This window comes from Strigops habroptila, chromosome 2, assembly GCF_004027225.2.
Source record: "Strigops habroptila isolate Jane chromosome 2, bStrHab1.2.pri, whole genome shotgun sequence".
NCBI classification, from domain to species: domain Eukaryota; kingdom Metazoa; phylum Chordata; class Aves; order Psittaciformes; family Psittacidae; genus Strigops; species Strigops habroptila.
The window spans coordinates 120,626,112-120,649,453 of NC_044278.2; the positions used below are offsets into that span (position 1 = coordinate 120,626,112).

The following is a 23,342-nucleotide window of genomic DNA, read 5'->3' on the forward strand; positions in this document are numbered from 1 at the left end:
CCTTAGATCCAACCTGAGCTTCCCCTGTTTCAGTTTGAACCCATCACCCCTTGTCCTATCACTCCAGTCCCTGATGAAGGTCCCTCTCCAGCATCCTTGTAGCCCCCTTCAGACCCTGGAAGCTGCTCTGAGGTCTCCATGCAGCTTCTCTTCTCCAGGCTCAACAGCCCCAATGTTCTCAGCCTGGCTCCATACGGGAGCTGCTCCAGCCCCTGCTCATCCTCGTGGCCTCCTCTGGACTCGCTCCAACAGCTCCATGTCCTTCTGATGCTGAGGGCACCAGAAGTGCTTCAGCAAATACCGCTTTCAAACACCTCCAAAACCCAGCTAGCAATCCATGCAGTGAGTGACACTGATGGCTTTTGGTAAATTATATGTTTCCATGACCTACCCCAGCTTGAATTCAAGGCTTGCCACGTATGAACCATGATCAATATCACAAGGAAGGACGACCTGTGAGGACAGAGCAGACAACCTCCCTATCCCATCTTTACATCTCCCTGCCACTGAAGGCTCGTTTTTAACTAGAGGACACTTAATACAGGTCAAGTCTGTGCTCATTGAGAAATGAAGTAATGTTTAGAGAAATCATCTCAGCAGGAGCCTAGTGCTCCAATGGGAGTGAATTAAGACTCATATGTCTTCACAGAAACATTTCTCAGCTGTAGATGTCTGGGTCAATGGTCTCATCTACTGCACTAAACAAAATCAGGCTTCTCAGGCTGGGCCAGGAGCGTGTTAAAGCTTCTAGTTCCCAAAACCAGTGTTAACAGCATCTAAATCCATGCGAGAACACCTGATGTAATCCTTAATCTACACACAGTACTATTTGCTGACCCAATGAAGGCAAAAAGCATTGTTTTGGTGATCAAGAACAAACCAAGCCAGGATTCTAGCTGAATAGCCTCAAGAATGTGGGATGTAATAATGCAGTTCAAGATAAGTTCATGGCAACGAGCATTCTTTGAGCAACACAGTCGAACACTTTACACACACTCAATCTACCACGAAGAATCAGCTTTGCTTTGACAGCTATTAGATTTCTCAACGAACCATCTCCCTGCATCTGATTTGAGTTTGCCAAGATTCCTTCCCCAAGCTGCCATCGTGTTATCTCAGCTGAAGTACCAAATGGGAGTAAAGACTTGGAGTGAGCTGGAAGATGTTAATGGCAGGGAAAAGTTATTCTTCACTTGCTTGTGTCAGATGGCTTTGTGGCAAGTGGTTTATCTGTTACCAGACACAAAGCAAGAACCACCTTAGTACTGTTGGGGTAAGTCTACTATAACTGAAACTCTGATTTTCACATTCATTGGAGCAGCAGCAGGGCCATGGTAGCAAGGACCACTTTTCAACTACACTCATTCCACAACTGGTTTCCAAACACTCCAAAATTATCCAGATGCTTGTTCAGCAACACTTAACACCACTTATTTGCCAATCCAGCTTGTCACGTTGAATTGAAAGACAACTCATTGAGAAAGGTAATTTGGAAGAAGTCTTGATATCTTTGCTTTACTCATAGAATCCCAGACTTGTTTGGGTGGGAAAGGACCTTAAAGCTCCTCCAGCTCCAACCCCCTGCCACGGGCAGGGACACCTTCCACTAGAGCAGGTTGCTCCAAGCCCCTGTGTCCAACCTGGCCTTGAACACTGCCAGGGATGGGGCAGCCACAGCTTCTCTGGGCACCCTGTGCCAGCGCCTCAGCACCCTCACAGGGAAGAGCTTCTGCCTCAGAGCTCATCTCAATCTCCCCTCTGGCAGGTTAAAGCCATTCCCCTTGGCCTGTCCCTCCAGGCCCTTGTCCAAAGGCCCTCTCCAGCTTTCTTACCAAACCAACACCACTCACCACTGTATTTCCTGACAATAGAAGGTGTTTAGAGAGGACAAGAAGCAGCATGATTTAGAAAGCTGTCTCATGTGATGAAATGAGCATTCTTCTCTTTAATACTCAACTGGCAGGTTGTAGAAATGTTATACGAAGTCTCAGTTATAAGAAGGAGGAACTGAGCACAGTTTTGACTCAAAAGAGATGCCCAAAGACTCCCAAACAGATGGCATGAGTGTGCTCCACTGTACTCACTTTACAACTAACAAGGAGACTGATATGATTTCAAGAGATTCAGTAGCTTCCAGCCACAACATGCAGGCACTGACTTTGTGAGGTGTTTAGCTTGTATCAGCACTGAAAGAAGAGAAATGAAGACTGTATGAGAAATACTACAACAATAGCAACAACAACAGAGTCTGCCTCCCTCCAGACACAACAATCCTTATTTTGCTCTAAACTGGAAGCTGTCCTGTATTTAAAATCTGGGAGCAGACTACCAGAAGCATTAAATGCGGGGCTTGACAGACAGTGTCAAAACATAGAGAGTTTAATCTCAGCATTCTTTGTGTGTTTATGAGACTGCGATGAAGTGCGAGGTTTCAGTCCTGCAAGAACAGTGCCAAAGAATGTAAGTGCTTTATTCAGCAAACATGTTTGTTTGTCACTGGAGAGAGGAACATGCTGTTGTCTCAAGTAGCTTAAATATGGGAGTTGCCCTGGGCAGCCTGTTCCAATGCCTGAGCACCCTTTGGGGATGGAATTGTTCCTCAGCTCCATCTAAACCTGCCCTGGGGCAGCTTGAGGCCGTTTCCTCTTGTCCCATCCCTTGTTCCTTGGGAGCAGAGACCAGCCCCCTCCTGGCTCCATCCTCCTGTCAGGCAGTTGCAGAGAGCGAGAAGGTCCCCCCTGAGCCTTCTCTTCTCCACACTGAACCCCCCAGGTCCCTCAGCCGTTCCTCATCACACTTGTGCTCCAGGCCCTGCACCAGCTCCGGTGCCCTTCTCTGGCCCCGCTCCAGCACCTCAATGTCTCTCTTGCAGTGAGGGGCCCAGAACTGACACAGGATTCGAGGTGCAGCCTCCCCAGTGCCCAGCACAGGGGGACAGTCCCTGCCCTGGCCCTGCTGCCACACTGGTGCTGAGCCAGGCCAGGACGCTGGTGGCTTCTTGGCTGCCTGGGCACAAGCTGCTCATGTTCAACTCCATCAATCAGCACCCCCAGGTCCTTTTCCATGGGCAGTTTCCAGCCACAATTCCCCAAGCCTGGAGCGTTGCAGGGGGTTGTTGTGGCCCAAGTGCAGGACTCAGCACTGAGCACTACTGAACATCATACAATTGGCCTTCTTCCATAGTTCCAACCTGTCCAGGTCCCTCTGCAGAGCCTTCCTATCCTCCAGAAGATCAACACTCCCACCCAACTCAATGTCACCTGTAAATATACTGAGGACACGCTCATTTGCTTTGAAATCTTTGACTCCAGAACTTCTGAGCAATGGTAATCTTTCTCCCCACGTATCTGATGCACTCTCAAGATGTTGAAAGGGACCACTGAAGAAGTGCATTAATGAGATATTTAGTGAAAAACATATTCCTGCCTTAATTTGGTGGTTCAGAAAGTCACAGACTTATAGGAGAAACAGCCTTTTAGTTGTACCAGAACTACTTTATGGAACACAAGAAGGGAACAGTTATCAAGTAGATTATAAACACCACCATCTCTCCAGTTACAAAGCTGACCATACATTGCATGCCACCAGCAGGTATTTTATACCTCATTCTAGCTGCACTGATGTGACAAGTGCTTAAGTTCTCACCACAGCCTCTTACTTCATTTGTACACTCTTAAGCTCTGATGTAACTGTAACTGCAGCAAACAAACGCAACACTTCTACAAGAACCTTGATATTGAGTGACCTGGAGCATCCAAGTAGACAAATGTGAAGAAGATAAAGTGTTGTTAAAGCTCTCAGAATATTTAAAGAGCTTATAATAAGGGCTTTAAAAGCTGGCAAAGAAAGTGGAAAGTGAAGCAACACATTTATCCAGTATAACAGTAGAAACAAGCGTGTAGTTATGGAATTGCTTGGATGAAAAGACCAGCTATTCCCCCAATGCACAGTTTTTAGAAGCTCTTAAGATGGATCTCAGGGCAACCCTGGAGTCCAAAAGAAGTATAAAGCCAAGAAAAACGTTTAACTTAGTCAATAATCAGCTTTACTATAACACGTAGCATCGCGGAGGAGAGAGAAAACCTCCGTGTAATTACTCAACAGTTTCTGTTGGAGTTTGAAAAGCTGCTAAATGGCAGGTGACTGAAACGAAGACATTTACTAATGGTTGTTAATTGCTGTGTTCAATTCAGCTCAGGAGCAGGTGAGAAACATGAGCTCTGAGTTTGGAATGAAAAGTGCAAGTTAAGCCTTTGGAGGTTTTCTATAGCTAGCCAAGTCCTTTGAGAGCTGGTAGGATTGACTCTCCAAAAGCCAGGAACAGAAGATCTCAGCAGGAGCTAATCCTGAGTAAAGCATTGCAGAACACAAGGAAACAGCCCCAGAGGGATGCAGAGACTTAGCTCAACTTTCTCCTTTTCAGAAACCTATTGTGAAATGAAGTAGTAAGTCAGGAGGGGTTGGGAGGCTACGGCCTGAAGGACTAAACTTTCCAATCTGTCTCAGACAACAGGAAATTGGTTTAATCTTTCTACACCCACACAGAGGCAGCTCTACTCCTCAGCAATCTGTCTGCCAGATAGAAATGTTCTAAGTTCTACCCTTCTGAAAGCCATGGACAGGAAAGAGCGTGATCATATGCTGAGAGAACTACACTGAAGGAAACCAGATTCACAATAAGTTACCCAGGAAGTGTCTGGACAGGTTATTAAAATGGTATTAAAATTAATTTGTAAGACATCATTCTATAGTCATGTTTTATTGTGTTAAAACAGGAAGATCTCAGTGAGTTTAACTCGAGGGTCTGCTTGCCAAAAGGCACTAAGCTTCAAAGAGGAGTCAGGCACTTCCAAGCACCCTCATCCTGTCAACTGTGCACAATAAGACCCTTCCATCTCAATTTGGACTATTAGGAATTGGTGTAATACTTAGATTGCATATTTCCAAAGAGAAGAGGGGTTTTGTGTCGACAGTGACAGCTACTTTCCATAAATTCATTTCTCCTCAGCCATTTCCTTCCCTACTTTTCCAAACCTTTCCTATGGAATAACGAAGCTCCTGACCTTGCCACCATCCACACACAGCCAGGATCAGAGCTGGCCTTCCACAGCTGGTCAGCATTGAGTTCCTTTGAGTTCTGTGCTTGCAGGCTTTAAAGTGAAGCTTAATTAACAATTGCAGCTACTTTCACATTAGAGGATGCAGGTGCAAAGACAGTGGGAAAGAGGCAAAGTGCCAAAACACAGGAAAAGGGCTGTGGAGAGTGAATTTAAGGACAGCAAGACCCTGTTTCCTGGTAGCATAACAATAACAATAGCATAGCTACATGTTGAAAGACAATGACTACAGAACAAGTTAAACAGTCCTCATTGAGAATTAAGTTGATTTATAGTAGGGAACAGCTTACACTGCTCTTTTTCAATTGATTTAAATCCTCTGTGTTAAGACAAAGTATTGATTTTACCAGGTTTCAGAGAGTCACAGAATCCCAGACTGGTTTGGGTTGGAAAGGATTTTAAGCTCATCCAGTTCCAACCCCTGCCATGGGCAGGGACACCTTCCACTAGAGCAGGTTGCTCCAAGCCCCTGTGTCCAACCTGGCCTTGAACACTGCCAGGGATGGAGCAGCCACAGCTTCTCTGGGCACCCTGTGCCAGCGCCTCAGCACCCTCACAGGGAAGAGCTTCTGCCTTAGATCCAACCTGAACTTGCCCTCTTTCAGTTTGAACCCATCACCCCTTGTTCTGTTGCTACAGTCCCTGATGAAGGTCCCTCTCCAGCATCCTTGTAGCCCCCTTCAGACACTGGAAGCTGCTCTGAGGTCTCCATGCAGCTTCTCTTCTCCAGGCTCAACAGCCCCAATGTTCTCAGCCTGTCAAGTAGTCATAACTTCAAACTTTGTCACTTCAGACTACCCAGAACAGTTCAAGGAGGTTTTGTTGTATTGATAAAGTACATAAGCATATTTACAACATACTTACTCTCGCTCTTTCTCTGTCAGTTTGTCATTGATGTTGTCTTTAATTGTAGACCGGGAGCCCTTGTGAATTATTGGATACCTGAGTGGCACTTGTAAGAAGTAGGATATCATTGACACCAAGTGAGCGGTGTAGCCCAGGGCAACGGCAATGCTTCCATCATCTTTTGCTGTCAGGAACAGAAAGATCCCATTATTGAAATACTTAGCTGAACCCAAGTGTAAGCTCAGTGCAAGTTCATCATAGAATTATAGAATGGTTTGGGTTGGAAAGGACCTTAAGATCATCCAGTTCCAACCCCCTGCCATGGGCAGGGACACCTTCCACTAGAGCAGGTTGCTCCAAGCCCCTGTGTCCAACCTGGCCTTGAACACTGCCAGGGATGGGGCAGCCACAGCTTCTCTGGGAAAAGTCTGTGCCAGCGCCTCAGCACCCTCACAGGGAACAACTTCTGCCTTATGTCCAACCTGAACTTCCCCTGCTTCAGTTTGAACCCATCACCCCTTGTCCTATCACTCCAGTCCCCGATGAAGAGTCCCTCTCCAGCATCCTTGCAGCCCCCTTCAGGTATTATTATTGCTCAGAGAATGATACAATTCGGAAGCTGTCAGAAGTTATAACTTAAGGATAGGTGCAAGTCTGAAATTTAGCCTGTTTTATAGTTGTTTGCACTTCACTGTATTTGCCTCTTCCATTAAAGAGCAATATAAAACGGTAATGACCACTTGTTCTCCTTCCAATTTTCCACTTTCAAAGCTAAGAGTTACTCTTCCCCACACTTGGCTGGGTAGGGGAGGGTAGAGAACAAATGAGAAAAGCAAAACAAAATCCCCAAGACAAAACTGGAGTCTTCAGCTTTCTGCATGTCTGGGACGGAGCTGACATGTATGACCAGGGTCAGGGAAAAGCTGCATTCCTCCAAACTCCATTCATTAGTGAGATCAAGTTGGAGAGACACCGACCCCAGGGTATGAAATCAGTTCTCTGCCAATAACTGCAAGAACTTAGCCTAACCCATTGGTTTAAAGTATCATTTTCAATTGGACATTTAAGGTTGCAACCTTCCATGAGGGGGAATACACACAGGTCTGGCAATTCAAATTGCATCCTTCAGCCATTAAGGGCTTTTCCTTTCTCTTTGCTCTATTTTCATGCTTTATGAGCGAACACACCAATACAAACAATGTGAGAATCATCCTTTCTGAGGCACAAGGGAGTCCTGTGAAATCAGTTGAACAGAGGACCCTCCAAGAAGCTTATAGTGATGTTAAGCAACTGCTATGAAATCATATTGAGCTCTGAGAGCACAACATAGAATCACAGAAGGGTTTTTGGGTTGGAAGGGAGCTTAAAGCTCATCCAGCTCCAACCCCCTGCCATGGGCAGGGACACCTTCCACTAGAGCAGGTTGCTCCAACCTGGCCTTGAACACTGCCAGGGATGGGGCAGCCACAGCTTCTCTGGGCACCCTGTGCCAGCGCCTCAGCACCCTCCCAGGGAAGAGCTTCTGCCTCAGAGCTCATCTCAATCTCCCCTCGGGCAGGTTAAAGCCATTCAGCATTTGTACAAACTAATGCCATGTGAAACATCTGCAGATGACTGCATGCAGCCACCTGTACAACTGTTAGACAGGCATATTCCATATTTGCTTCTGCAATAAGATGACTACAGACAGTTAAAGTAGAAGCTGACTTGTAAAACACTCCTTATACTCCAGCTTTAAAGTCTTCCTTATGCAAGATATCTATTTGGTAAGTTCACCAGCAGCTACAGCAAACTGAATGGGGATTTGTGCATGATGTCCCATCCAGATTGATGGACTGACAGTAGCCACAATGGAATTTTAGGTCAGACAAGTATTTTGCAGAATCCCTAAGTTTGGAAGGCACCTCTGGGAACTGCATAGTCCTATCACCCTGCCCAGTGTAGGATCAGCTACAGCAGGTTGCTCAGGACTCTGTCCCATTGGGTTCTGAGCATCCCCAAGGATGGAGACTCCACATGGAGGCTCCAGAGTCTCTCTGGGTAACCTGCTCCAGCATTTGAGTATTGAGTCTTAGAGTACAGAGGTACTTTTCCAAGTCAACAGTAACCCCTTTGTACCAGGAATTAGGAATAAATCATGCACAAGTTTTCTTCTAGTCCCTTTTCAGCCAGGTATTTGGATCCTAACCCATTCCTATCAGCTTACTTAATTCCATGAAGTTTAGAAGCAGTGTCAACTATAACTGAATTAAGAACATGCAGCTACCTTGAAAGTCTTCAGAATTAGGAAGCTTGACTCCACAAACAAAGTAATCCTTCTGATCATTCTGTAAGGTTAAAAAACCAACAATGAGAATGGAACAAGACCATCCAGAACACAGAAACCTGCACAAAAATCTCATCACAACAAAGCATGTTTGTAAAGAAGAAACCAAATATACAACTAAACCCAGAGAGACTTTGTATTTTAGTCCATGTTTTATATAATATAGAAATAAATGCTATATAGAAAAAGGGAGAGCTTCATTTTAATTCATTATATAAAGGTTTTGGAGCTCTATTTTGACATCTGTGTATGTGCACTCTTACAGTTCAGCTAGCTTAATGTCAGGGTTACTTTATATCATGGCAAACAGAATGGAAACTATCCATTAAAATACAGCTATTCTGCTATTGTAGTGGAGCCTATCTGAGAGATGTTGGCATAAATCCTGCCTCCATAAGTCCCAATCTAAGGACCAAATCCAAGAAAAAGCTGGGAAAAACCAAGCATGAGTGAAGAGCAAGTTTCATCATGAATAAAACATGGTATTTGCTCGCAGGGTGATAAATAGGAGGTTCATTTCACAGCAAGTAGATTGTTTGGAAGGTCAAAACCATACCAGGTCAATAGGGTAGATGTAGGAGAGCTCTGACAGCAGTTGCTTGCATCGAATAGTCTGCTGGGCATGTGTCTTCAGAAACAGTTCTCTTTGGGGAAAGAGATCCAAACCCATTAGTTTCTTCTAAAAGCTTTAAGTAAAGGTATCAAAGCATCATATTCCTTCTTCATCTCCCCAAGTATCACCTCCCCTCTCCCAGAAAAAGCAAGGTAATTCTACCCCAATAAAAATACAAAAGACAAAGCTAACTTTGCATTTTGTACCTCATACAAGCATATTTTGACTATGACAATTAGTTAACTTGTTACACCAAAAGCTCTGTTACACCAAAACAGACCTAAAACTCTTGACCATAGTCTACACATGCAACCAAGCATCTATTTTCTTCTCTGCTAGACTTGCCACTCTCAATTATCACTTTAGATACCTACAAATCAGAGCAGATATGTCTTAACAGAGGGTTTGGGGTGATATTAGGAAGAATTTGGTGCCAAGAGCCAAATGGCCTGCTCTCAAGCTTGTATTTCCTTTCCAAGAGCAGCAAAGGCATCGGTCCTGTTACCTCTTGGCAGTGCATTCCTTTCTTAATTCATGCAGGGATTCACTATGCTCTTGAAGTTTCTGGTATTCACTCTCAAATGCATTTCCTAAACAGGAAGAATCAGGGAAAGAAAATTAGTATCAAATATTTTCTTGGCTATCTGAAGTTTTATAAATGTAGATACTGACACAAATGTTGGCAATAATCCTCCACTTACTCTTAGATGCCTGTTATCCATGTGATGCTGCCAACAGGGGAATGACAGAGCAGGAGGAACACTTCTCCATGCACTACACACCAATCACCAGCCAAATACAACCAATATAACCTCCTTCTTTGACACCTGATCACCTCATGTCCACAGTAGTGGAGTAATTCATAGAAACATGGAATGGTTTGGGTTGAAGGGACCTTAAAGCTCATCCAGTTCCAAGCCCCTGCCACGGGCAGGGACACCTTCCACTAGAGCAGGTTGCTCCAAGCCCCTGTGTCCAACCTGGCCTTGAACACTGCCAGGGATGGGGCAGCCACAGCTTCTCTGGGAAAAGTCTGTGCCAGCGCCTCAGCACCCTCACAGGGAAGAGCTTCTGCCTCAGAGCTCATCTCAATCTCCCCTCTGGCAGGTTAAAGCCATTCCCCTTGGCCTGTCCCTACAGGCCCTTGTCCAAAGCCCCTCTCCAGCTTTCCTGGAGCCCCTTTAGGCACTGGAGCTGCTCTAAGGGCTCCCCTTCAGGAGCCTTCTCTTCTCCAGGCTGCCCCAGCCCAGCTCTCTCAGCCTGGCTCCAGAGCAGAGCTGCTCCAGCCCTCGCAGCAGCTCCGGGGCCTCCTCTGGGCTCACTCCAACAAGCCTGTAGGGCCTTGTGAAAAGCCCCTCTCCAGCTTTCCTCAGAGGCAGAAGTAAGTAAATGACAAACCTCCCCATTTTTAGTAGTGATTAATTATTTTAGACTCAACTAAGTATTAAAAAGTCCTGGAACAAGATCAAACATCCCTGTAGCTTAGTCTGTGGTGAGCTCCAAAGAGACACTGACATAGATTTTACTACTATAGGACACTTCCTCAGTAAAAGGGAATACCAAGACGACTGAGCATGTCACCTTTCACTTATAATATAAGCTATTAAGAGGGATATTTGTCTTCTAACACTTAAAATGGGATCCTAATCACAGCTATGACAACATCCCTTATGACATGATAATGTGCCTGCATCAAGGTGCTGTTCACCGTGTTACAGTGCAGCTCTCCTGATTTTCCCATACAGGTTTAATTAAACACAGGTATAATACTGCTCTAGAGATGCGTCATGGTAAGAAGCTCTTTAGAAACAGGATAACAAACTCCTGTCCAGAATTCAGGATAACACAGATGGTGAAGAGGCTGTATCTGGCTGCAAACTTCAGATAAAGAAAACCAGAAGCACGTTAGAGCCAGCCAAAAAACCAACCTAAACCAGCACCTTCGTGTTGGTCACCATCACCATAAGCTATGGTGGATGGATTAGGAATAGCTGCAATAGGAGCAATAATGTTTCTACACTTACCTCTGTCATGCAAAGTACTTTTTCCCTTGTGCAACAAGGCTACTTCTTGACCAAGGGCCTTCTTCTGCCTCTCCAGTTCATTGCGTAGCACCAGGATCTTCAGCTGTAAACATTCACTCTCCTTTTTCTGTTGGAAGAAAAGCAGATTTTTAAATAATAAAGCAGTTTTTCTGCACACAAAACAGTGGCATAAAAGAGGTGATAGGAGAGAAGGGGGAAAAATAGGACAAGACTAGTGTCTGCCAGAGTTCATACATTACGAAGGCCCTAATCATTTTGCTGCTTTGGAAGGAGAGAAGCTCAGCTGTGTCCTCCTGTGGGATGCATCTCCTCTGCTCTGAGAGTGGCTGCAAAGCTTAGGGAATTGTGGCTGGAAAGCTGCCCATGGAAAAGGACCTGGTGGTGCTGATTGATGGAGCTGAACATGAGCAGCTTGTGCCCAGGCAGCCAAGAAGCCACCAGCATCCTGGCCTGGCTCAGCACCAGTGTGGCAGCAGGGCCAGGGAAGAGACCTTAAACACTATCTAGCTCCAGCCTGGAATCTACCTCACAGCAATAAAATAACTTCACATCCCAAATTTACCTGTTCCTGGACAAGGCACCAGCCTCAAGCCAGTGAGGACCAATATAATGAAGTCATAGAATGGTTTCGGGTGGAAAGGACCTTAAGATCAGCCAGTTCCAACCCCCTGCCATGGGCAGGGACACCTCACACTAGACCATGTTGCCCAAGGCTCTGTCCAACCTGGCCTTGAACACTGCCAGGGATGGAGCATTTACCACCTCTTTGGGCACCCTGTGCCAGCGCCTCAGCACCCTCACAGGGAAGAGCTTCTTCCTTAGATCTAACCTGAACTTCCCCTGTTTCAGTTTGAACCCATCACACCTTGTCCTGTCACTCCAGTCCCTGATGAAGGTCCCTCCCCACCATCCTTGTAGCTCCCTTCAGACACTGGAAGCTGCTCTGAGGTCTCCACGCAGCTTCTCTTCTCCAGGCTCAACAGCCCCAATGTTCTCAGCCTGGCTCCATATGGGAGCTGCTCCAGCCCCTGCTCATCCTCGTGGCCTCCTCTGGACTTGCTCCAACAGCTCCATGTCCTTCTGATGTTGAGGACCCCAGCACTGCACACAGTCACTTTGAGTCCTTCTTGTTCTGTCAACTCAGTGCTCTGACCTGAGCTCAGCCTTTGTAGGCAGAAAGCAGGAACTAGTGCCAGTACGTGTTCTTGGAGAGGGCAAGAGGACAGGCAAAACAAACTGTCAAAAGCTATTGTGAGATCTAACACAATTCCTGCTTAAAATGAATGTGTCACTTGAGTGACAGCTTTTGCAGGAAGTCTGCTCACCCAAAGGGAGCAGGGGTGCAAGAAGATCCAGGCAGCAGACTCACCTCACTCTAAATCCACACCACAGGTTCCTGTCAAGATTTATCTAAATCATTCCATGTTTGGTTTTCCTGATCAAGCTCTCTTGTGCACTGTGCTCTATTTAGGCTTTGACAGTATAAAAGCATTTATACAAAATTAAGGTAGAAATAGGATAAACCATTCATCGACCCATCTAAGTAACACACACAAATCTCACCTCCATTCCATTATGCTTCCCAGAGGAGTTCTCATTTGAAATGACAGGTTTAACTAAAGATTTTCAAGTTCAAGTGTGAAGAAAAACCAGCTTGTGGTCAAGACATCGACCAGATGCTTCAGCAAGCCTGTAGAATAAGGTTTTAGATACCCAAACTTACCAGTTCATTGCTCGTGGATGTACATCTCAGCTTTTCTTCAATCTCCCTTCCTATTTTCTGAACAGTTACCTGAGTCTGTTTAATTGCACACTGGGCTCTGTGAAGCCTGTGAGGAGAAGAGAAGATACAGCTGAAATAAAGGTTCTCCACATGTGTCTTCACGATGGATGTACCAGCTGCCTCCAACTCAGCAGCAATGTGAATTCAGATGTCAGCTTCCAGTTAGCAATGAAACATTAGAGGAGGAATCATCACCTAAAGGAGCATCCAAGGCAAACAACCAAGTGTCTAAATCTGATCAACTACCAAATCTCCTTTTCATTTGTTAAATACAAAAGATGCTGCTAAGGCAAAGCTGTAGGTGATGGAGCTGTAGGTGACAGGGATTTCATGTCATGATGAAGTTCTAACACTGCTCACATCAAGACACACACACACACACACCAGTTACCATGAGTACTATTATCATAGGCCAGCTTTAAAACATGCAAATATCCTTCAGATATCACACAGCTCTCCAGGCCAAGAGCATGAAACACCCTGTAGCATCTCCAATACACTATGGACCTTTCTGCAACAGAAGCATGGGTGTCTTAGTTGAACCATGCTTGAAGCATGAAAAGATGATGAGGATTGTTTCTGACCTAACCCTGGCTTCAGGGTGAGAAAGGAAATGGATTATTTGCCTTATGTATAGGGAAAAAGAAGCTAGGCAAAGCAAAGCAATGGCAAGACCAGGTCTAATAGAGGCATGAATATCTTTCTTAAAATTAATATGGAGTGGAAATTCATGTATTTACTCCAAAAAATGAGAGTTGGTCTGCAGACAATGTCTTCTAAACCATGTACACCCAAGCTTACTCCTCCCAGTCACAGTTTCATTACTAATGGCTTCTCCTCTTGTAAGGATGTTCTTCAGACAACCTTGCTGCTGGGATAAGAACATAACTAAGTCCTACTCAGAACATCAAACACACAGTCAGGTATCCCACCATATGTCATTAATGCTTTGCCAGGCTGATGTAATGAAAAGGCCAAGTCTGTTTCAGAGACCATCACTCCTGACCCAAAATCAATCCCTGCCTCTTCATGGGAATGCTTAATCCTACTAAAGCAAGACCACACATTTGTTGTGAGCCAAGGACCAAAGCACGAGAGCACACAGAGGAGCTACACAGCTCCTGCCTTCTACACTCTTCAATCTCTTCCAGATTCATAAGCATTATTATTTAAAGGTTTTGGCTAACAGTTTTTAATGGTCTATATGCAGCTAGACCAAGCTAAGCAGGCTACATGCTTCAAGTATGAGTAACCACAAAGCACTACTACTTCTCACACCATCTCCCCTCAGCATTCCAACTCAACAGCACACATTACATCTCAGTTTGTTCAGTGTGAGGACAGTAGCTCAGCAAGCAAATACATAGAGAGGAGATGATACATGGACAGCAGGGAACAAGTAGTCCCAGTAATATCCATAGTCACATAATGGTTTGGGTTGGAAGGAACCTTAAAGCTCATCCAGTTCCAACCCCCTGCCACGGGCAGGGACACCTTCCACTAGAGCAGGTTGCTCCAAGCCCCTGTGTCCAACCTGGCCTTGAACACTGCCAGGGATGGGGCAGCCACAGCTTCTCCGGGCACCCTGTGCCAGCGCCTCAGCACCCTCACAGGGAAGAGCTTCTGCCTCAGAGCTCATCTCAATCTCCCCTCTGACAGGTTAAAGCCATTCCCCTTGGCCTGTCACTAAGTTCTTCTACCTGTGCCCAAGTATAAAGAACAAGCACTGATTCAGATTGATTCCTCAAACCAGTCCACACTTTAGAATACTTCAGTTTGGTGAATCCATATCTAAAGGTCTATTCCTAACCTATGCGACTGCTACACGAAATAATTCAGCAAGCAAGTCTGGTTTCAGTAAGAAATCATTTTCTTTTTAAGCCAAACATCATCCAATCAATTGTGCAATATAAAGAACAACCCCCTTCAGTTAAACTTGGCTGCCTTGATGCCAAACACCACCATTTACATTGCAAGACAAAAACTTACTGATACTGGTTGACTCAACCCCACTACATTCACTGTTGTTCCAAGAACTTTAAGGTGGTAACAGTAAGATCATGACCACATCCAAAGTTAAGCCTTCCAAGATTAAAACTTTTAGGGATGTTATGTCATAAAAGCAGCCGCTATCAACAGAAATCTCCCTTCCCCAGTCACAAAGGGCCCCACATGGAAATCTTTGGTCATCCAACAACAGGAAGGCAAACTTAAGTGACAGAAACATCAGCAAAGGGGGAATGGCTTTAACCTGCCAGAGGGGAGATTGAGATGAGCTCTGAGGCAGAAGCTCTTCCCTGTGAGGGTGCTGAGGTGCTGGCACAGGGTGCCCAGAGAAGCTGTGGCTGCCCCATCCCTGGCAGTGTTCAAGGCCAGGTTGGACACAGGGGCTTGGAGCACCCTGCTCTAGTGGAAGGTGTCCCTGCCATCGTTTCTGCATGCACAAGACATGGTTTGGTGGAGGCAGTTATGATTGTACCAATGAATGGCGATCAAGTTGAGGCCATAAATCTAGATGAAAAGTTATACAGAGTGAATGGAGAGAAACTTCATTGCTAATTGACCACAGATTGTTTCCATTTCTAGTCGGAATGCAAGTCCAACACTCCAGCCTAAAGTTGGCACAATCTGTGCTTTAAGTTACAATCTGGCTTGGTTTAGTAACTGACAACGATGAGCCAACTGATGGCATAACCTACATGCTACCAGCCAATGCAGGATTCTTCCTCCAGTGCTCAAGAGGGCTATTTTGATTATTTCTTATTAAAATTAGCACTTGCCAGAGCTAATTCAAGGCTTCAAGAGGCCACTGGCTTGCTACCAGCTTTCCTTCAGTGGTCAGGAAAGCCAAAGCAGGCAGAGCAGAGCTTCAAGCCTTCTTCAAGAGACAGCTTAGCCAACAGTGTCGTCACCCTGTGTCAGCCTGCTGCTCGGGTGGCTCTGCAGCAGCTCACAGCCATTGTCAGCCAGCACCAGAGTAACATGAACATTAAGTGGGACAGATTTACTGCTGCTTGGGGCCCCCCGAGAGCTCCTGTGCAATGGTCCAACCTCAGGTGAGTTTGCTGCTGCCTGGGAAAGAGCTGGAAAGCAAAGCAGACGTTCACATTCCTTACAACTCTAAGAGAGATTGGAGGTGGGTCCATGCTGTTCTACTTTCATTCTCCTATCACCTTCTTTTCTGAGAGGAAACAAAATACTCTCTCCCTTCCTTTGGAAGTTTAGTGGGATAGATACAAACCCATGAGCCAGGTACTGTAAGCCAAGACCAACAAAAGCTGCGTCCCCACTTGATCTAGGAAGAACCAGTAGGTAAAGTTTCAGCATCTCTCCACATGCTACATCCCAAGTTGCTGAAATTTGGGCTATTTGGGGTGTTTCTTCAAGGCTTTTCAAGTCTGACATAGAACTGCTTCCTTCTCCCCCCCCCAAAACCCCTTACTTCCTACCTTGGCTGTAAGATCTGAAGCAATTCTTAGCTTATGATGTTCTGCCAATCAATTTAACTTGGGTAGTGACTTGGAAGGGAGAAAGGAAGTTGCCAAGTTTTGGGCTTCTTCACCATTATAGGATTTGTTTGCAAATCAAGGAGTTCTTCCTGACTTCCCAAGCCTCCACAACGCAGTGGTCCAACACGACTTGACTTTACAACTCGGGAATGTGCTGTAACAACACATTTGCTCTCTTTCAGCTTTGCAATGTTCGAAGGTTCAGCTGAAGCACTTTGCTCTTCGGAAAAGTGCTGTATCCTGCAACTGAGATATCCCCCTTGGCCATGAATTAGCCCGGTGATTTACTGGTTTATACAGCAAGTTCATTCCTGGCTGCAGTCTTTATAAACCTGAAAGCTGGATGTAGTGAGAGTTGTGCCTATTAAGCTAACATATGCTTAGATTTACATTAATGAAAGACTCTCAGCTTTATTGGACATCTGATACAGGGGTTTGTAGTTCTATCGCCCACTCCAAATGGCTCTTTGCTTCTATCAGACACATCTGGATCATTCATGGACACAACTTTAAGCCATAAATACATCCATTAATTACAGCAGTCCTATACTCCAGCTACTTCTCACAAGAGAAATAAACTCCTATGCTTGGAGTTGCCAGAACAACCTTAGTTTACAATGAGCCTAAATTTAAACTGAGAATTACTACCAGGGATTTAGAAGAGAGAACAGAACGCTTCTGGCAATAAGATGTAGGATCCTAGAAGTAAAATACCCAAACCTATTATTAAAGGAGTAATCCAAGACTTTCCTATTAAAGGATGGAACATACATTACTTTGTATCAGCCCAAAAATGAGATTATGGCGAGTGCCAGCCAGCTATAACATAGTTTTAACACAGCCCTTTAAGCCATCGCTTGCTACATCTGCTTTCCCACAAGAACAAGTTCATCCACTCCCGTTCCCAATTTCCTCAACAACCCACAGCTCCAATTTGTCAAAAGCAGATGTAAGGTGGGAGAAAACAGTAGGGAGTAAGAAGAGAAGAAAATGCAAGTCTGACTCATTCATTTATGGCATTAAAGCTCTACGAGAGCCGGTGCTGTAAGGAACTCAAAGAAGACAGTGCTGCTGAAGCACAGACACATCATCCTTCCACACAGGTTTGAGTCTTACATGTGTAAGATTCCAACTGAGCTTTTGGATAAGCAAATCCATGCGGACACCTCAGGAGTTGATGCTTTGAGCTATGTGCAAAAGGAGAAGGAAAGGAACAAACACATCTGGCAGCAGGGAGGTCCTGGCCTCCAGGATGCAGCCAACCACATCCTGGGCTGCATCAAAAGGATCATGACCAGCAGGTCGAAGGAGGTGATCTTGCCCCTCTGCTCTGCTCTCGTGAGACCCCACTTGCAGCACTGGGTGCAGTGCTGGTGTCCTCAACATCAGAAGGACATGGAGCTGTTGGAGCAAGTCCAGAGGAGGCCATGAGGATGATCAGGGGCTGGAGCAGCTCCCGTATGGAGACAGGCTGAGAACACTGGGGCTGTTGAGGCTGGAGAAGAGAAGCTGCGTGGAGACCTCAGAGCAGCTTCCAGTGGCTGAAGGGGGCTACAAGGATGCTGGAGAGGGACCTTCATCAGGGACTGGAGTGATAGGACAAGGAGTGATGGGTTCAAACCGAAACAGGGGAAGTTCAGGTTGGATCTAAGGCAGAAGCTCTTCCCTGTGAGGGTGCTGAGGCGCTGGCACAGGGTGCCCAGAGAAGCTGTGGCTGCCCCATCCCTGGCAGTGTTCAAGGCCAGGTTGGACACAGGGGCTTGGAGCAACCTGCTCTAGTGGAAGGTGTCCCTGCCCGTGGCAGGGGGTTGGAACTGGATGATCTTAAGGTCCTTTTCAACCCAAACCATTCTATGATTCTATGAGGAGCTAGGTAGCAGATAGATCACCTTCAACACATACAGGGCAGGAATGAAGAGGAGCCTTAAGGTGAAGCACAAACCATGTTTTCCAGAAATGAAGTCACAAAACCTGAGCTGTCTCTAACCCCCTTATTCCAAGTCATAGATTCAACTCCAGTGCTGGGGTGGATTTATGGCTTGATTTTTTTTTTTACGCAAAGAACAGATCTATTTGTGGCAAACAACAAAAGGAAGCTGCTTTTTGTTCTTTATACTGGTGCTTATCAGTTTGTGATAAGCCAGGGCAACAGATAGAATCACATTGAAGATAGTCTATATAGTACAAAGGTAAATTACACGCAAATCACATTTCCAAAGGGCATGTGAGGATTTTGGACAAGAGGAAACGGCCTCAAGATGCACCAGGGCAGGTTTAGACGGAGCTGAGGAACAATTCCTTCCCCAAAGGGTGCTCAGGCATTGGAACAGGCTGCCCAGGGCAGGGCTGGAGTCACCGGCCCTGCAAGTGTTCACACACTGTGTAGATGAGGCCCTCAGTGCCATGGGTTAGTGAATGGTTGGACTTGATGATCTTAAAGGTCTTTTCCAACCTGGTTGATTCTATGACTTCTCATCTCATTGAACATCACTTCATCAATAAGGTCTTTTAAACACCAGCACAAATAAAGCAGCAGAACAAAGCTATTCATGAAGTTCTGCACAGCTCTGTGTGATTCCTCTCTCAGACAGAGTTCTGAACCCAAATATGATCAAGAGCTAGCAACGTGCCCATCATGCTTAGGCTAAAGCTCTGCCACCATAGGGGGGTTTCATTCCATATGGTGTACTAGGAAAGCTGAAGATGAATGCAGCAGCAGCAGCCTGCTAAAACTGCAGTAACCATACAAAAACCCCACCTCTGTCTCATGCTTCCTGGACTGTTTCAACTTGCTGTGACCCATGCCATTCCCTTCTGGGCCAAAGTCAGGCTTGTAAACTGACTCTTCTGCTGATTGATTAGCCTCAGTTTCCATTCAGCTTTGCACCACACAAGTGAAATGCCTGGGAACAGATTTGTCCATAAAGTGTCATTCTACAGATAAATATCCTTAAGGAACCTCTTAAACTCAGATCCCAGTTGCCATCCCAGGAAGACACCACCCCATGATTCCAACCCCCCACGGCCTTTAAGCCAAGAGAGATGACACTAGTTCTAGTGTTCATCCATGCGAGTGCTGCTCATTGAAGCACACAGAGGCACTCAAGAGGTCCCATTACAGTTTGTGTTCATTTGTGCTGGCCTCAGGCCACCTGGGGTTTCATGCCCTAAGCCAAGGGGATGCCTGCCTTGTCTTGGCTGCTTACCCAGTACAAAGAGCCAAGTCTTCCAGGTGGAAATCCTTCCTGGGTTAGAAACATCCAGGCTGGCCATTGCAGGAAAACCACCAGAGTTATCACTAGCAAAGGGGAGTTTTAGCAAAGGAACTTACTGATTTAAGAGCACAAGTCAGGCTAAGAGGAGTCCTACTACCCATTCCAGGCTTGAGATGGTGTATTTCCAAATCTGCTGGGAGAGGGTGGTGGCATCAGCAGCAGCATTGGACTCTGAAGGTCTGCAATGTGAGCCAGCAATCTGACTGCTGAGATAGTCATAGGAAAACCTAGAGCAAGGCACTGCAAGAGCATCAAAGGTGATAACCTTCTCCTGCCACACACAAGTGTCATCTCCTCAGGACGTGGCACTGTTCCTACTGCATGAACATCCGTAACTACAGTGGTTAGAAAGGTTTTGGTGGCAGTTATGAGTTGGGAACCTTTGTGAGGAAAGGGCAGCAAAGGAAAAAGCTAGAAATGAGACTTGTCAGTGCATATTTTAATATAAAAATGAAACTAATCTTTCCTACCTTCCCTTATCTGTATGCAGGTACCAGCAGGCTAAAAGGAATAGGGTAGAGAATAGCCACACTCTATTTCCATGCAGTCAGAACTGCAGAGACTGGAGGATGAAGACAGGTTGAGAGAGTTGGGGCTGTTGAGCCTGGAGAAGAGAAGCTGCATGGAGACCTCAGAGCAGCTTCCAGTGTCTGAAGGGGGCTCCAAGGATGCTGGAGAGGGACCTTCATCAGGGACTGGAGTGATAGGACAAGGGGTGATGGGTTCAAACTTAAACAGAGGAAGTTTAGATTAGATATAAGGAAGAAGTTCTTTACAGTGAGGGTGGTGAAGCACTGGAATGGGTTGCCCCAAGGAGGTTGTGGATGCCCCATCCCTGGCAGTGTTCAAGGCCAGGTTGGACAGAGCCTTGGGCCACGTGGTTTAGTGTGAGGTGTCCCTGCCCATGGCAGAGTGGGTTGGAACTAGATGATCTTAAGGTCCTTTCCAACCCAAACCATTCTATGATTCTATGAATCCTACCCACTGCACAGCCTCACTGGGTTCACTTCGTTCATGGAGATGAGGATGGATACAGACGAACTTCAGGGAAGCTCAAAAGTCTGAACAGCTTTGCATGGCTCACCTCTGGGTTTATCATCATAGAACCCCAGACTGGTTTGGGTTGGAAGAGACCTTAAAGCTCATCCAGATCCAACCCCCTGCCATGGGCAGGGACACCTTCCACTAGAGCAGGTTGCTCCAAGCCCCTGTGTCCAACCTGGCCTTGAACACTGCCAGGGATGGGGCAGATGCTGCACAACCTGTGCAGGCAGGGTACAGCTGGGAGCATCTTCTCTTCCTGCACCAGAACTGCAGCCAGGGCTGCAAGTGGGGGCTCACAAGAGCAGAGTAGAGGGGCAGGATTGACCTGCTGCTCACACTCCTTTTGATGCAGCCCAATATACAACCAAAACGTTTTCAATCTGCACTCACTGGCTGGCTAAGAGCACACCATGCCATCCCTGCTGCTGAAGGAATGGTTAAACCACGGAGAATGCTGGTTTTGACTGGAGAGATAAAAACATAGGAAACAAACCTTCAGAAGGGGCAGGTTTCACTAGTTCTTAGAGCACTTCTTGTCTGCAGGCAGAATTTGGGAGGATTTCAGGCACTCACATGCATAGAAGCATAAAAACTAACAGCAGGCCAATTGCTCTGTCACAATACCACGAGAAGCTGTTGCAGAACACAAGATACTAGTTTTTATACTTAGGAACTGAAGTAGAACTTTAACATACAGGATTTTAAGCCCTTCCTTTAGGGATTGCCAGCACGTCCCATCTTCCCAACACCACTTCATACTGAAAGGTCTATTTTTCACGATTTAAAGGAAGGAGAGAAAACTAAGAGAAGCCTAAATATAAACCTATTCCCATTAGTGCTGCAAACGTGCTGAGAGCTTGATTATGGAGACATGTCCAGAACATGACCTCAGATGAATCTGGCCCATCCTGAGTGTGATGTGAAAGGTGAAACATGTTAGTCTCTAACCTATTACCACCAGCAACATAATATTTAGAAAGCCTTTAAGTGACCTCTTTACAGGAAATCTGACAAGATGGCCAAGGGAGAGAAACTTCAACCTTTTAGATTTCCAATGGGGTGGTTCATTTTTGTTAGTCCTTTGTAAAACAAACGGCTGGGAAAACATTTGTCATTTCCATATGGCAGGAATAACTGATTAGCAGCACTATATTTCATACAATCACAGAATGGTTTGGGTTGGAAAGGACCTTAAAGCTCATCCAGTCCCAACCCCCTGCCCCGGGCAGGGACACCTTCCACTAGAGCAGGTTGCTCCAAGCCCCTGTGTCCAACCTGGCCTTGAACACTGCCAGGGATGGGGCAGCCACAGCTTCTCTGGGCACCCTGTGCCAGCACCTCAGCACCCTCACAGGGAAGAGCTTCTGCCTTAGATCCTACCTGAACTTCCCCTGTTTCAGTTTGAACCCATCACTCCTTGTCCTATCACTCCAGTCCCTGATGAAGGTCCCTCTCCAGCATCCTTGTAGCCCCTTCAGACACTGGAAGCTGCTCTGAGGTCTCCACGCAGCTTCTCTTCTCCAGGCTGAACAGCCCCACCTCTCTCAGCCTGTCTTCATTTGCCTGAGGATCTTGTTTCTGCCACAAAACAAGAAGGTTCATGAGCTGCAGAGGTGCTGAGAACTTTCCTTGTGTAAAGCTCAGCTCTCTGGGTACTTAAACTTTTCCTCCTGCTTAATGAACTTGTAAATCTGAGTCGTTAAGCATCTGAGCACACAGGCACGACTTTCATCCAACACTCCAACCCTTTTCTACTGTTCACACACTCTGGCATTCCTAACTAATTTCTTTAAATCAACAGAATTTGAGCCAAGCACGTGCTTTTCATTAAGGCCTATTCACAAGCTTCGTAAGTTTTAGCTATTCCCTTCGTATGAGAAGTAAAAAGAATAATTCAATCACTTCTTCCCTAAAAAGCAGGTTTGATGGAGAGATCAACCATAGAAGTTCTCATTTTGCAGGTTTTTGGGAGTTGAGGTAGGACCTTCTCTCTCAGTTGATCATCTCAGATGATGATGATGATGTCCCATCCCTGGCAGTGTTCAAGGCCAGGTTGGACAGAGGGGCTTGGAGCAACCTGCTCTAGTGGAAGGTGTCCCTGCCCGTGGCAGGGGTTGGAACTGGATGAGCTTTAAGGTCCCTTCCCAACCTAAACCAGTCTGTGATCCTGTGATTTCCACACTGTCCAGCTGCCCACAGTGGCTATGCCCTACCTGGTAGCACCAGGTACCATTGGAATAACTGGGATACAGACACCACCATCACCACAACTCACTTCCTTTCTTCAGGAAGTTTAAGCAAAGCCAGTACAAAGCTGTTCTTCATCTCCACATGTCTCGTGAAAGCATTAGGAAACCACATGTGCAGCTTGTGAATTTTTACTCCAGACAAGTATCATATCATGAGAAAGTCTTCAAAATGTGGGATTTATGTGGCCAGATGCAAACCTTTACAGCACAGACACCTCCCTATTCTCTTTATAGCCAATGGACAGAAGCAAGCAGACAGAGATTCATTTCCTCCCAAAGTACACGTCCTGTCAAATGAATCACAACTCAGACTATGCCCATTTCTCTCTTCAGGTTGTAAATGGAACATGGGTTCACAAAAACCATCACTGGAAAGAGTTCATGGGCTGGTTACTCAAGATTGGATTCCTGGAGGAGGTGGGAAGCAGCCTGCTTGGTAGGAGCAAAAGGACACCTGACAAGAAGAGACTAAAGATTGCTTTAAAAGAAATAAACACCATCACCAGTGTTTTAAGGTTGATGTCAAAGGTAAGCA

General features: G+C 45.9%; 1 protein-coding gene across 3 annotated transcripts in view; it reads right to left on the bottom strand.

Moving 5' to 3' along the window:
- The window catches only part of UVRAG (UV radiation resistance associated), a 90,287-nt gene that overhangs the window by 41,074 nt on the left and 25,871 nt on the right, over positions 1 to 23,342 (bottom strand). For all 3 annotated transcript variants that reach the window (XM_030475702.1, XM_030475703.1, XM_030475704.1), the window contains 6 exons: positions 12,671 to 12,776; positions 10,927 to 11,053; positions 9,408 to 9,492; positions 8,846 to 8,933; positions 8,230 to 8,290; positions 5,982 to 6,147 (listed from right to left, as the gene is read on the bottom strand). In XM_030475702.1, coding sequence (XP_030331562.1) covers positions 5,982 to 6,147; positions 8,230 to 8,290; positions 8,846 to 8,933; positions 9,408 to 9,492; positions 10,927 to 11,053; positions 12,671 to 12,776 — 633 coding nt within the window. The remainder of the gene's footprint in view (positions 1 to 5,981; positions 6,148 to 8,229; positions 8,291 to 8,845; positions 8,934 to 9,407; positions 9,493 to 10,926; positions 11,054 to 12,670; positions 12,777 to 23,342) is intronic.